At 37.5% G+C, this 13,636-nt stretch overlaps 1 protein-coding gene and 1 long non-coding RNA gene across 2 annotated transcripts; both read right to left on the bottom strand.

Annotated features, from left to right (window-relative positions):
- Positions 1–2,930: 2,930 nt before the first annotated feature.
- LOC140938001 (uncharacterized) lies at positions 2,931–3,419 on the bottom strand. Its single transcript, XM_073387552.1, has one exon. It carries the CDS (start codon positions 3,417–3,419, stop codon positions 2,931–2,933), a length of 489 nt encoding a protein of 162 aa, XP_073243653.1.
- Positions 3,420–12,514: 9,095 nt separating this feature from the next.
- Positions 12,515–13,237, bottom strand: LOC140939052 (uncharacterized). The gene is made up of 2 exons (XR_012165601.1): positions 13,063–13,237; positions 12,515–12,729 (listed from the first exon to the last, which is right to left on the bottom strand). It is a non-coding gene; the product is annotated as an uncharacterized lncRNA (long non-coding RNA).
- Between the last annotated feature and the right edge of the window lie 399 nt (positions 13,238–13,636).

Below are 13,636 nucleotides of genomic sequence, written 5' to 3'. Positions count from 1 at the left end.
TAATTTTGTGCAATTTTGCAGTGTAATTAAATTGCTAGATAACTCTGTCCGACATCAGAAACCCGTAAACCACAATTAAAATCAATATTAATATTAATAATTGTAACTGAATTCTAGTATGAGCCATTAAAATTGTTGGATGACCTTCTTCACCTTAGACACTCGTGTCAGTCAAGTGTGAATCGACGTTCGCCATTGCGAATTTTGTTCAAAAAAACCTCTGACCTAGGAGCCCGGCTGCATCTTGCGCCCATCATCTGCCCCCAAGGGGTGAGGATCTGGCTCCTTTTTCATAGGAAATTCATAAATTGTCTACTAAAACACTGCAATTTGGAAGCAAGGCCAATTTAAGCACTTAAAACTTCTCAGATATCTCAGAATTGGAAGAAAACTAGTAAGAAAAATTGCTCAGAAATTACGTAAAAGGTGCTTGAAACGAAAAAAATTGCTCGAAATACTACAAGTTGCGAAAAAGTTGGCTTCAGGGAAGCTCTAGGGAGAAGGGGGAGTTGGGGGGAGGGGTGGGAGGCTACTCAATAAAGCTTTTTTCGGGGAGGCTTCGCCCCGAGGTCCAGTCCCTTACCCTTAAATATACTTTTTTTGACAAAAGGTACCCCTTTCGTGTATCTTCCATTAAAAAGTTGTACCCTTTATATCTGCTTCGTGAGAATAAATCGGTAAGAAAGGAGGTCTTCCGGTCATTTCGAGTAACCTTAACATGTAAATGATATGCCATAAGGCATGTTTCTTCGAAGCATTTTAATAATAGGCTCTTTCAAATACTTAATGAAATATTTTCCTCTCCTTTCACATACTTCAACTTGTGATTTCCTTGCTACCCTTTGACACAGCAGATGCTTGAAAGAGGTACCCTTCGGGCGAAGCCTTCGGGACTATGAAACTGTGCATCATGAAATCATGAACAGGAGATGAGTGGACCCTCGGACATGGACGGTGATTGAAGACAGACGCAAAAATAAATGATACAAAAAAGAGTCCAAAGAAACGCTAAGACTTATATGGGATAACTCAAAATGAAGTGAATGAAGAGCAAATGAAGACTGAATAAAGTAATGCCAATTGGTCACCTGTTCACCACACCCCATCACTCCGCCGAAAAAAAAAAAAAGAAACGACAACAATTTAACTAAAAGTAGTAATTGAAGAAGACATAGGACTGTAACAGGTCGCTGATAAGCCGGTTTTTTTGTTTTTGTTTTTTTTTATACGGTTTGGTAATTCATCACTTGTGGACAAGGCAGCTACTAATGCCAGTCCCTCCTGAGTGCTGAATTTTCAAGATGGCGTCGCTTTGTTATTTTCTAATTTCATCCTATCGTTCAGCACTTTTTGCCCTTTGAAAATGTAACCTAGGCAGTATTTCGAGCTTTTTGATATGTTCTCCAGCTGCTGAACATACTTTACAGCGAAATATGATGGAAAATTCACGAAGAGGACTTAAAACAAACACGAAGGGATCGGCCTGTTTGCAAGAAAAAGCTTGGAAACTATAACAAATGTGAGTTTTCTAATTTCTTCCTGTTTTAATGGCCCAAAATGATTATTAGTGTTCTGGTTACATGGATGATAGTAGACTGCAATTTGGCCGTCAGAGTTGTTCTGTCGTTTTAGTTGTGTGCTGTAGATCAATTCAAAAATGCCCGATTTTTTGCTCGTTTGCAGACACTGAGTTTAGGTCAGATAAAATAAGAAAATTGTCTTGTCCGTGGATACTTAACAAATCTTATGGTTTTAGAAAGTAGTTCTGTGATGTCTTGTATAGCGTACAAAAAATAAACTTCGCTCGTTAAATTTGGAGGGTTCTGTGAGTTTCAGAAAATGGTGAAAATTTGCTTATAAAAATGGCGTCCGAGGGGGTCGAAAAAAGTGATGCTCGTATCGTTAATAGCGGAGCTCCACGCGCGTGCGAAGCGCGCGAGTGGGCGGAGCCCCATTGCTAAGTAAATCTACCCATCCCAGAAAATTTGGTTATCACGTGACCGTACACCGACCGCCGACCGCCGACCGCCGACCGCCGACCGACCGTCCGTCCGTACCACAGGAAAACCAATGTTTACTCTCACATTTTAGCTAGTTTGGGAGCCCAAGAGAAAACTAATTTCACATCAGTGTTGTGATCAATTGATTGCTTATAAAAATGGCGTCCGAGGGGGTCGAAAAAAGGGATGCTCATATCTGTAATACAAGAGCAGTGAAGAACCTATGTTTGGCATATTTGTCCATTACTCCACCAGACCTATCTATGATGTTAGTATGAACTTATTCTGTCGACCCCGTTCCGTTGACATTTTTAATATTTTGCCCGGTTTTCTCTGACAACCACTCTTAATACCTGTTGGAGGTAGTCTATAGTTAGGTTTTATTATTATTGTTATAATTATTTATTTATTATTATTATTATTATTATTATCTCTGCATAATGGAATTCTTTATTTTATGAAATTCTGAACTTTTATTATTAATTATATCTTTTTCCTCTATTTTTTATGTAAGGTTAAGTTTTTTATTTATTATTATTATTATTATTATTATTATTATTATTATTATTATTACTATTACTATTATAATTATTATTATTATGATCGTGAAAAGTTACGGTGTTTTTTTTTTTTTTGCGTGCTGGTAGTGGGCCGGTAATACACTCTGTTTCCCTGAAGTTAGTTATCGTTAAAACAATTCAACGCACAATAAGAATGACAAGGTGCCAAGATTCGACTTTATCTTATTCCGATCTGTTCGGTGCCTTTTCTTTGGAAATGATTTTTTGCTATCCACAAAAAAATTGCATTTTTATACTCTTAGGAATTTCTTATTTGAGTATTTAAATGAATTGCATCTAAATGCAGTTGTGTTTTCTTATGCTTCTGTTTTCATGTAAATGACTAATACTTAGGTGCGCAGTAAACCAATCAAGCACTGGCATTTATGACTCTTTGAAGTTTCTTAATTTGATACTCAGGAGCACCGAACAATAAACCATTACAGTAGTCAAGCCTGCTTGTGATGAACGCGTGAACAAGCCTCTCGGTGGACTCGCGAGACAAATACTTCCTAATGAGCCGGATGTTGTACAAATAATAAAACGCGCTAGCACAAGTCTTAGACACATGAGTCGACATGTCCAGATGAGAATCGAACCAGGTGCCCAAATTGCGCACTGAAGAGGCAGGCGATACCTCAGCTTGGCCGATCTTGATCTTGTCAACGGACACCTTTGATAACTGTCGTTCCGCGCCAATGATCAAGAACTCAGTTTTATCGTCATTTAACATTAACTTATCATCTCTCATCCATGCGCGAACGTCACGAATACAGTTCTCAAGCGCAATCACAGCATCACGCCTGGCTGGTCTTATCAACGGGATTAAACGATATATATAGCTGCGTATCGTCCGCATAGGTGTGAACGGATGGCAGATGAGATTTCAAGATGTCAAACAGCGAACTCGCGTAGATGGTAAATAAGAGGGGGCCCAAACAAGAACCTTGTGGGACCCCGCAAGTCAGATTAAATTTATCAGAGAGCGATCCGTTAACTGAGACCTGCTGCGTTCTTCCCGCCAAATGAGATTTAAACCATAATAAAGCCTTATCCCGAAGGCCAAGCTTGGACTGCGGCCTGTGCAGCAGAATACCGTGATCTACGGTATCAAACGCAGCGCTGAGATCTAACATAACAAGCAAATGTGACATGACCTTTGTCCATATTTAGCAGAAGATCGTTTTTAACTTTTAATAACGCCGTCTCAGTGCTGTGATTCTGCCGATATGCGCTTTGGAGGACAGGAAATAAGTTGTTGGCTGTCACATGATCTTGTAACTGGATAGCCAGGGACTTTTCCGTAATCTTTGATGTAACCTGCAAGTTGCTCACCGGTCTAAAATTTTTGTTAATAGGTTTGAGACCTGCTTTCTGAAGCAAGGGGTGAACTAAAGCATTCTTCCAGTCCTCTGCAAAGACGCCAGAGTCAAGAGAAAAGTTGACAATTTTCCTAATAACAGGGAGCAGTTCATCCAAACAGAAGGACAGAATAGACGATGGTAGGGGATCAAAGGCGCACGACTTTGCACATTAGGCAGCAATTCTCCGTACACTCTTCTCAGACAGTGGAGAAAATTCAGAAAGCTCACTACACGTTGAGGCTGATGTGGCAAGCGAAGTTGCGCCACTGGCATCTGCATCCAGCGCAGACCGAATAGCCGTGATTTTGTGAACAAAATACTCCCCCATCTCATTTGCTAGCATACGAGCATCCGAATGAGGTGGCAGAGCCCTATCTACATGAAAATTCAAAAGGCGTTTACTGGCCCGAAAAAGCCTTCCCTGGTCAGAACAGTACTCATCAATATATTGTTTATAATAGGCCCGTCTAGACTCATTCATGACATGCAATGCAAAGTTTCGTTTGGCTTTAAATACAGCGAGATCCGAATTAAGCCTACTAGCAACTTCATTACATCAAGCTATTTTCAAAATATCTAGGACATAATTTAGGGCCTGTTTACATGGACTTCAAGTAGGCGAGGTAAGCTGCGGCGGGTCACCCCACCAATGAGAGATTATATGGACAGGCTGGTTTCCCCACGTAAGCGCCGGTTACCTCATCTACCTGGGGTTCCCCACCTCCCTGTAAAAACACGGCCCTTATTTCTTTACCGGCGTAGAAATTTTGGCTATTTATTGTTCATTCAAAACACCATGCTTTTTCTTTCTTTTCTTATTTTTTTCCTTTTGTTTGCTTTTTTGCTGTTGTTGTCTGTTTGTTTGTTATTAACCACCGCCATATCGTTCGAAAGTAGTTCTACTTGTCTCCAAGTGTCTGTTGAGCTTACCAACCCTTAAAAAATTAAATATCAATAACATAACTGAGTGAAAATATGAAAATGACAAAAATAATGAGAAGCATCGCGTTACCGATCCGTATCAAAGACATTTTTTATTTTACTTGCCCTTTTTAAAATCACACTCAAAGTTGGGCTTCATTAAGACCGTGTAGTTAGATTCCATGTTACATTGAAAGGCAAGAGCGTTATCGCATCTTTTATTCATTCATTATTTAAGCGGGTACATCTTGTTGTTCCCTTTTGCAAGCCAGTTTCCGTGCAGCCTGGCACAAACTCCGTTTGTACGTCAGCGTTGCTACCTTAAAGAAAAAAAAAATACAAGCAGTTCTTAATTGAAATTCTCAATTATGGAGCGTATGCTTAAAGGTAGCCAAGAACTTCCAAAGAGTAAATTAATCAAATCAAGCAAAGTAAACTCAGATCAAATGGTATTTTGTCGATGTGTAATTTGTTTTTGCTTTCTGTTCTTTTTTTGTTTTTCTTTGTTTGTTTGTTTTTTCTTTGTTACCAAAGGGTAGGTCTCAGATTTTCTGTGATACCTCCTCAGTTCGAAAGAACGTTAAGACAATACTAGCTATGGCCACAATAAATTTACCTCTCTATGACTTTCCTTGTTCTTTTTACACCAGCGAGGCCGACGACATCGTAGTGCTGTGATACCGGCAGCTTTGTCAGTTATAAAAACCACTACCAGAAAAGTGCTCAGTAGAATCGCGAGAACTCTTGATTCCATTATCTCAAACATGAAAATTTACCAATGTAAATATAGCGAGGCTGAGATGATACGAGGACGATCATCAAAGATATGCTCTCTTTTTGGTTTATATATAACCCTATAGGCTCTTCGTGTGATAATTACTTTTGTTTTTATTCCAATGAAGTTGTTGTTTTGTTATCCAAAACATCAAAAGGGAATAATTGAAAGACGCCTGCTAAGCAAACGCGCGCCAAGCTAAAACCGAAATATATATTGCATATTGATAACACTTGCTTGTCGAAATCCTAAAAGGTAAAGTCTTGTATCATTTTTTAAGAGGATTATGCCTTCTGAAAAGATTAATATGAACTTACAACGGAAACTCAGTCTGAGAGCTGGGCGTTATGTATGTCATATGATTGAGACTGGTAGATACAACGTCGAATCATTGTAGACGGTAAAGATTCTAACTAATTGTAGATGTGATCAAATCCTAAACGAAATTCATTTTCGGTTTTTCTGCTTCTCATCTCTCTCCAATAGCGGATGATTTTTTAAGTAAGAATAAGTCTCTGATCATTATTCAAGCAGCAATTAGCTGTTCAGTAATTGCAATTTTCTATTAACAAATTGAAGTATAAATTAAATCCTTTATATTCTTTTGTGTTACTCTGCGGGATACTGAAATAATATTACTTCTGTTATCAACGTCATATAGGACGTCCCAATTGTATTAGTCCAATTTCCAGGCAGTGGCTCCGATGAGTAAACACAAAGAAATAAATAACGAGTTAAAACAAAAAACAACCGAATTTCTGACTAAAACGAGATGCAGTGTCATTTCTTAATTGTTAAATGTGCCGATTAGGCTATGCTAGATAGTGTTCATAATTGTAAGTTGGCATATTGTTCATTGAATGTGCGAAATTATAATGCCTAACTGTTTCAGGGCGACACTATCCCGGATGTAGTAGACCTTTTGTCCCTGTCACCAACTAGCTTATTCTCCCTACCTCATCCTCCGCCCTTTGCTATTGGATTACGGGTGACAATTTTCCACGGGCGTAGAGGGAGGGTGAGTTTTCGTTACTCAATTAATTAGTCAGCGGTAGTTTTGCAAAATGAAGAGGGACTTCCGGTTAAATGATCAAGCTTCCTCTCGAGACGCTTCCGGTCGACTTTTTGACCTTATTTATGGCCCTTTTTCGCAATCAGGCGGAAAACCAGACGGGCGATCGCGAGATCAAGGTTTCAAGCGACAATTATGAAGTCTTCCGTGGACGAAGTAAGGGAAAAAGGGATTGCATTTCTACAAGGAAATTTTGACAATGTTCTCTTTTCGGAGAATTACTGTTTTGCAGTCCATAGTAGACGCAGAAAGTCTAACTGATTTGATCGACAGATATCTTTCTTTGAATTCGACGTAAAGATAATTATCTTCATGTTTTCATATCCTTCGTAAACTGTCTCCACACCAAATTATTGTGGTTATTTGATTGAAGTGGCTCCTTGATTGTCACTTAATTTGCACATACATCTCAGCCCATTTTTGAACACAACAGAGGAAATATTCCCATTACTTTCTTTGGAGTCCCCTTTACAGTAGAAAGCTCTGAATCCAGACATTCCGTTCATGGATCGTTGAAGGTAATAGTAAATTAAACCTGTGAGTTTCTATTATATTTTGTTTATCAGCATTTTTGGAAGTTGGTCAAGATTATTTATTTTTTCTCATTTTTATGTAAGGGGCCGACCATTTTAACTCTTGAGGTGGGGCGGGTGGGTGATTTTGAAAAAAAATTTCCTGCAAGCGCTTGTCAGAAGAAAAAAAATGCATGCAGCACAAATGTAATAGAAAGCTTATGGGAAAAAAGGGGAAAAATATCCTGCCCACCAGATTACTAGAAAAAAAATATTCTTGATGACCAGAAATCACCGGCCCACCCCTCCCCCTCAAGAGTTAAATGGTCGGCCCCTAAGTGAAGAGCGTAAAATCGCACAGAAAGTTAAGTTCGCTCGTATTGCTCATGATTGACAGTTAAACATGAAAGTGTCCGGATCTTTAGAGTGGCCGGGGGTGTTGGAAAAACAAAGTTTGTGGTGTTTTGTTTAGCAATTTGTTGAATTGATTGTTACTGATTTTAAAGTAGAAACCTAAGGTAAAACAGACATGATTTTCCATCGATTCAAATTATTATCTACATCATCTACATCTACTTCTACCTATATTATCCGTAAAAATCGCTAAGACATCACACCAATTAATATGTCGTGCTCCAAAATTTGCCTTATTTCCCCACGGTCTCATCAAAGCACAACAACAAAACTAACAACATTTCGACATCAGCCAAGACTAAAACACTGATAGGATTTCGTCTTTGATGTTTTTTGATGTGATTTCTTATTGCAAGCACTCTCTAGCAGAAGCAAGCCCTTCCAAGAACTAAAACATTTAAAAGTGCTCTTAATTTCGAATTAGCCCCGCCTCCCTTCTCCCTGATTCGACAATCTCGAAACTAAAGCGCCGATTGGTTGACCTGGTTTGTACTATGCTTCAATCGCAGGACTCGAGGGGTGGGTCTAAAAAAAATGATGCTTTGTCGTATCGGATATTTTTTATTACAAGAATGCGTGACAAATACAATGATCCTAATATCTTCAATATCAAAATAGAATCCACAAACCACTGTTATTACTGTTATTTCTTTTCGGCAAATACCGGGTTATAGCATAGATTCGCGATTCGGAATTCGCGGTTGCGTTAAAATAGAACAAAGAAAAATGCTTTTTAGTTTTTAGAGACATCGCGATTGCGGTGAAACTAAGTGAGAGTGAATCGTGAATAAAATTAGTTACATCCAACTACTGTACTTGTGACTTGTGGACAACACTGTTATTGGGAGGCAAAATATTCCCCATAATCGAAGCATTTTTTTTTTTTTTGGTTTTGAATTCCGGCCCCATTTAATCATCCCCGTCACTTGGAATCAATACAATATATATTCCCATACATCAAGTACCTACCACAGCGTTGAAGGACACCGCTGACTAGTTAATTGAGTAACGAAAACTCCCCCCCCCCCTCTACGCCCGTGGAAAATTGTCACCCTCGGATTACAGTGTTAATATTTTTCTTGTGGCAATTGCCACCACAGTATATAATTTACATTTTCTGCAAGTGTCAAATAGCAATTCGTTTTATTCAGTTCGCTTTCATCTCAAACATTTACACAGTGTAACTTTAAGTTACATCTAAAATGGCTCATCGTTGAAGTAAACGCTGTTCCCTATATAGAGCGAGGATTATAATACTTTGAACTCTCGCGTTTGTTTTCTGTTGGCTCTCAATAGTCTTTCAGCTCCATCTCCCGGTAACAGACCAATTTCCGTGCAGCTTTGCACAAACTTCGTCGATAGCTGATCACTTTTCTCTACCAAAAAAGAAGGTAAATAAGGGCATGGTTACAACAAAACATTAGAATTTTGTCATTATATCGTGATACAGCACCTTAGATGTACGGTCATAAGGGTACCAAAATATTTTTAAAGAATACTTCGCTTTTTACCTATTGTTGTTTAGCTCGCTTTTTTTGCCGTTGACTACTCGATATTACCAGCCTGGTGCGTCGAAACAGTAGATTCATCGAGCCCGAGGGACACTAGCAGAAGGGCGATAAACATTTAGATAGATAACAGTAGGGACTTCTGAGAGCCGGGCCTTGGTTCTCACATGATTAAGACTGGTATATTACAACGTCAAATCATTATAGACGATAAAAATTCTACTGAGTAATCCAAGACGAAATTCCTTTTTCTGTTTTACTGCTTCTCATCACTCTTCAGTAGCTGATATGTAAGAAACGATCCGTGATCCTAAAATTCAAGCTGAAATTGTCTCTTCAACAATCTATTAAACTAAAGTATAAATTAAAAATCTAAATTCTTTTATGTGTTCATCTGCGGGATAAATTAATCTCTATTCAATGTCATATAAGACATCCCAAATGTAATAGTCTAATTTGTCCTTTGTTTCCACGCAGCGGTGCGGCAGCCTAGCTGTTTAATTTATACATGAGTAAACGTAAAGAAATAAAGAACGAGTCTTTCTCTGTCTGTTCGTTGCTATCGGTTTTCCCTTTTACACGAGGACGGAAGTCCTAACAATCCTCAGAGTGAATAAGTTTGTGAATGGATAGCAATCCCTCTCGTCAGTGGAGACAGCCGTTACTATTGTTTTTAAGCGATATACACGTAATGTGGACAAATCCTTAGTCATTGATGATACACGGAGGAAAACCTTTTGTAGCAAGGGAGAGAACAAACAACAAATTAACTCAACCCATGCATGTATGGCGTCGCTTCCTAGATATCAACCCGGGCCGCATTTTCTGTGCCAACCTTACTTCCTATTCCCCCTCAAGTCTACATATACGCAACAAAAAAACACACTTTAACACAACCCAAGTTTCATAGTATTTTATTTCTTACGCCTTTTAACTATTAACATGACAAGGTCTGATACAATTAAATATTTCATTTTTTTCCTGCTTTCCCCCGGCTACTCTCTCAACAATGTTGTGGTCTAGCTTTGTCTTCTAATACCAGGTCATGTACAATGTAGTTTACGGGCAGCTGCACAAACACGTCTTCGGTACATTAGCGCCATACCCTATAAGGAAAAGATGTATTAAATACTTGTGGGAAGTAGTATATAGTTAGGTTTTATTATTATTGTTATAATTAGTATTTATTATTATTATTATTATTATTATTATTATTATTATTATTATTATTATCACAGTCTTTGCTGGTGTTCTTTTTGTTATTATTATTACTTGAACTTTTATAGGCAAAGAATTCTTAGGGCAACTTCACAAGCTAAGCAAAAAGAACTTTACAAGCCACAGTGGCGCGTTACCTTAGTATGATAAAATTACAAATTATTATACTTCAAGTTAAAACCTGTAAAAAAAAAATTATAAAATTCGGTCGTGAAAAGTTACCGTGTTTCTTTTGCCTGATGGTAGTTGGCCGGTAATAAACTCTGTTTCCCTGAAGTTAGTTATCGTTAAAACAACGCACAATAAGAGTGACAAGGTGCCAAGATTCGACTTCATCTCAGTAATCCGATCTGTTCGGTGCCTTTTCTTTGGGAATAATTTTTTGCTATCGACAAAAACGTTTGCTTTTTTATACTTCTAGGGCTTTCTTATTACAATATTTAAATGAACTGCATCTACGTGTAGTTATACTTTCTTACTCTTCTGTTTTCGTGTAAATGACAAGGATGACATAATTAGACGAGACAATCTGCCCCTGGTCATAACGTTTAATATATTTTTTTCCCAATTATTATCGTTTCTCGAACAGTTAACCGTATCGCTGCTTAAAAGATCCGCCTGATATTATCAAGTATTTTCAATTATTTTTTCATTCGTTTTCCCTCTTAGTGTGTGTTTTTATGTTATTTACCAACTTAACAGCTACGCTATTACTTAAGAAAGAAAAATATTACTTAAACAACGAAAAAAGCCAAAAGGTTATTTGAGGTTTCTAACGAAAATAAAAACCATAACTCGTCTGTAACTCGTAACTGAGTATAACTGATAAACGTGAGGTCGACGGTACGCTCATTTTACTCTCCCCAACCGACTTTGTCCGTCAATGCTCGGACGTTTTATGGGTATTTTTAAAAAGCTACTGACAAAGCTATACAGAAAGGAGAGAAGTTGAAAGAAGAATGTGATGTCACCGGGAATCAAACTCTGGACTACGCGCACCGAAGGCCAAACAACTGTGCCACCTTGCTTTTAATGTGAGGCGACACAATTAAGCATTTGCCAGTGGTTAAAAAATAAAGTATAGATTTTGAGCCTGGGTTTTATGTTATTATTAATTAAAATGAGATATTCATTGCTCACGGGAGGTTAAAAATATATTAAATATAAATATTTAACGTTTTACTGGCGTAAAGGTATATTTGGTTTTTTGTTTGTTTGGTATTTCCCTTTTTTGTTTTACTTTTTTTGTTTTGTTTTGTTTTTTCATTGTTATTGCTCACCCGAGGTTACAAAGGTAAAAGTATTAATATGTTTTAGATAAACCTAAGTAATGTGTTGTAGCATTTTAGAGAGGATTATGCCTTTCAAAAGCTTGATATGAACTTAAAAGAGGGACTTCTGAGAGCTGGGCCCTGGTTCTCACATGATTAAGACTGGTATATTATAACGTCAAATCAATATAGACGATAAAGATTCTACTGAGTAATTGAAGATGTTATCAAATCCATGACGAAATTCCTTTTTCTGTTTTACTGCTTCTCATCACTTTTCATTAGCGGATATGTAAGAAACAGTCTTTGATCCTAAAATTCAAGCTGAAAGTTTCTGTTCAACAATCGTGATTATCTATTAACAAATTGAAGTATAAATTAAAAATCTATATTCTTTTGTGTTGTCATCTGCGGGATAAATTAATTTCTTATCAACGTCATATAAGACATCCCAAATGTAATAGTCCAATTTGTCCTTTGTTTCCACGCAGCGGTGCGGCAGCCTAGCTGTTTAATTCATGCATGAGTAAACGTAAAGAAATAAAGAACGAGTCTTTCTCTGTCTGTTCGTTGCTATCGGTTTTCCCTTTCACACGAGAACGGAAGTCCTAAAGATCCTCAGAGTGAATAAGTTTGAGAATGGATAGCAATCGCTCTCGTCAGTGGAGACAGCCGTTACTATTGTTTTTAAGCGATATACACGTAATGTGGACAAGTCCTTAGTCATTGATAATACACGGAGAAAAACCTTTTGTAGCAAGGGAGAGAACAAACAACAAATTAACTCAATCCATGCATGTATGGTGTCGCTTCCGAGATATCAACCCGGGCCGCATTTTCTGTTCCAACCTTTATTTCTATTCCCTCTCAAGCCTACACATACGCCAAAAAAAATACGCTTTAACACAGCCCAAGTTTCATAGTATTTTATTTCTTACGCCTTTAAACTATTAACATGACAAGGTCTGATACAATCGAATGTTTCATTTCTTCCTGCTTTCCCCGGCTACTCTTTCCAACGATGTTGTGGTCTAGCTTTGTCTTCTAATACCAGGTCACAATCTAGTTTACGGGCAGCTGCACAAACACTTCTTCGGTACATTGGCGCCATATCCTATAAGGAAAAGATGTGTTTAATACCTGTGGGAGGTAGTCTATTGATAGGTTTAATTATTATTGTTATAATTATTACTTATGTATGTATTTATTTATTTATTTACTTTTATTAATATTTATTTTATTATTATTATTATTATTATTATTATTATTAAATTATTACTTGAACTTTTCATAGGCAAAGATTTCTTAGCCAAAGGGCAACTTCACAAGGTAAGCAAAAACAACTTTACAAGCAACAGTGGCGCGTTACCTCAGAATGATAAAATCACAAATTATTATACTTCAAGTTAAAAGCTATATTCGTATGTTTTTGATCGTGAAAATTTACCGTGTTTTTTTTGCTTGGTGGTAGTGGGCCGGAAAAACACTCTGTTTTCCTGAAGTTAGTTACCGTTAAGACAAAGCACAGTAAGAATGACAAGGTGCCAAGATTCGACTTCATCTTAATCCGATCTGTTCGGTGCCTCTCTCTTTGGGTTTAGTTTTTTGCTATCGACAAAAACGTTTGCCTTTTTATACTCTTAGGGCTTTCTTATTAAATATTTAAATGAATTGCATCTACACGTAGTTATACTTTCTTTCGCTTCTGTTTTCGTGTAAATGACAAAAATGACATAATTAGACGACACAATCTGCCCATGGTCATAACTTTAATATATTTTTTTCATCCGTTTTCCCTCTTAGTGTGTGTGTTTATGTTAATTGCCAACTAAACAGTTACGCAAACAGGCCAAGGTGATTTTAGGTTTCTAACGAAAATAAAAACCATAACTCGTCTATAACTCGTAACAGTAATAACTGATAGACTTGAGGTCGACGGTACGCTCATTTTCTTCCATCAATGCTCCATTTCAAGCCAGTCAAAGCTGTACAAAAGGAGAGAAGTTGAAACAAGGATGTGA

The sequence above is a fragment of the Porites lutea genome, chromosome 5 (assembly GCF_958299795.1).
Source record: "Porites lutea chromosome 5, jaPorLute2.1, whole genome shotgun sequence".
Lineage (NCBI taxonomy): Eukaryota > Metazoa > Cnidaria > Anthozoa > Scleractinia > Poritidae > Porites > Porites lutea.
This window is presented reverse-complemented; position numbering and strand designations above follow the sequence as displayed.

What these genes read in the sequence shown, in the direction of transcription:
- LOC140938001 (XM_073387552.1), bottom strand. Translation starts at nt 3,419, where the DNA reads ATGCGGACGATACGCAGCTATATATATCGTTTAATCCCGTTGATAAGA.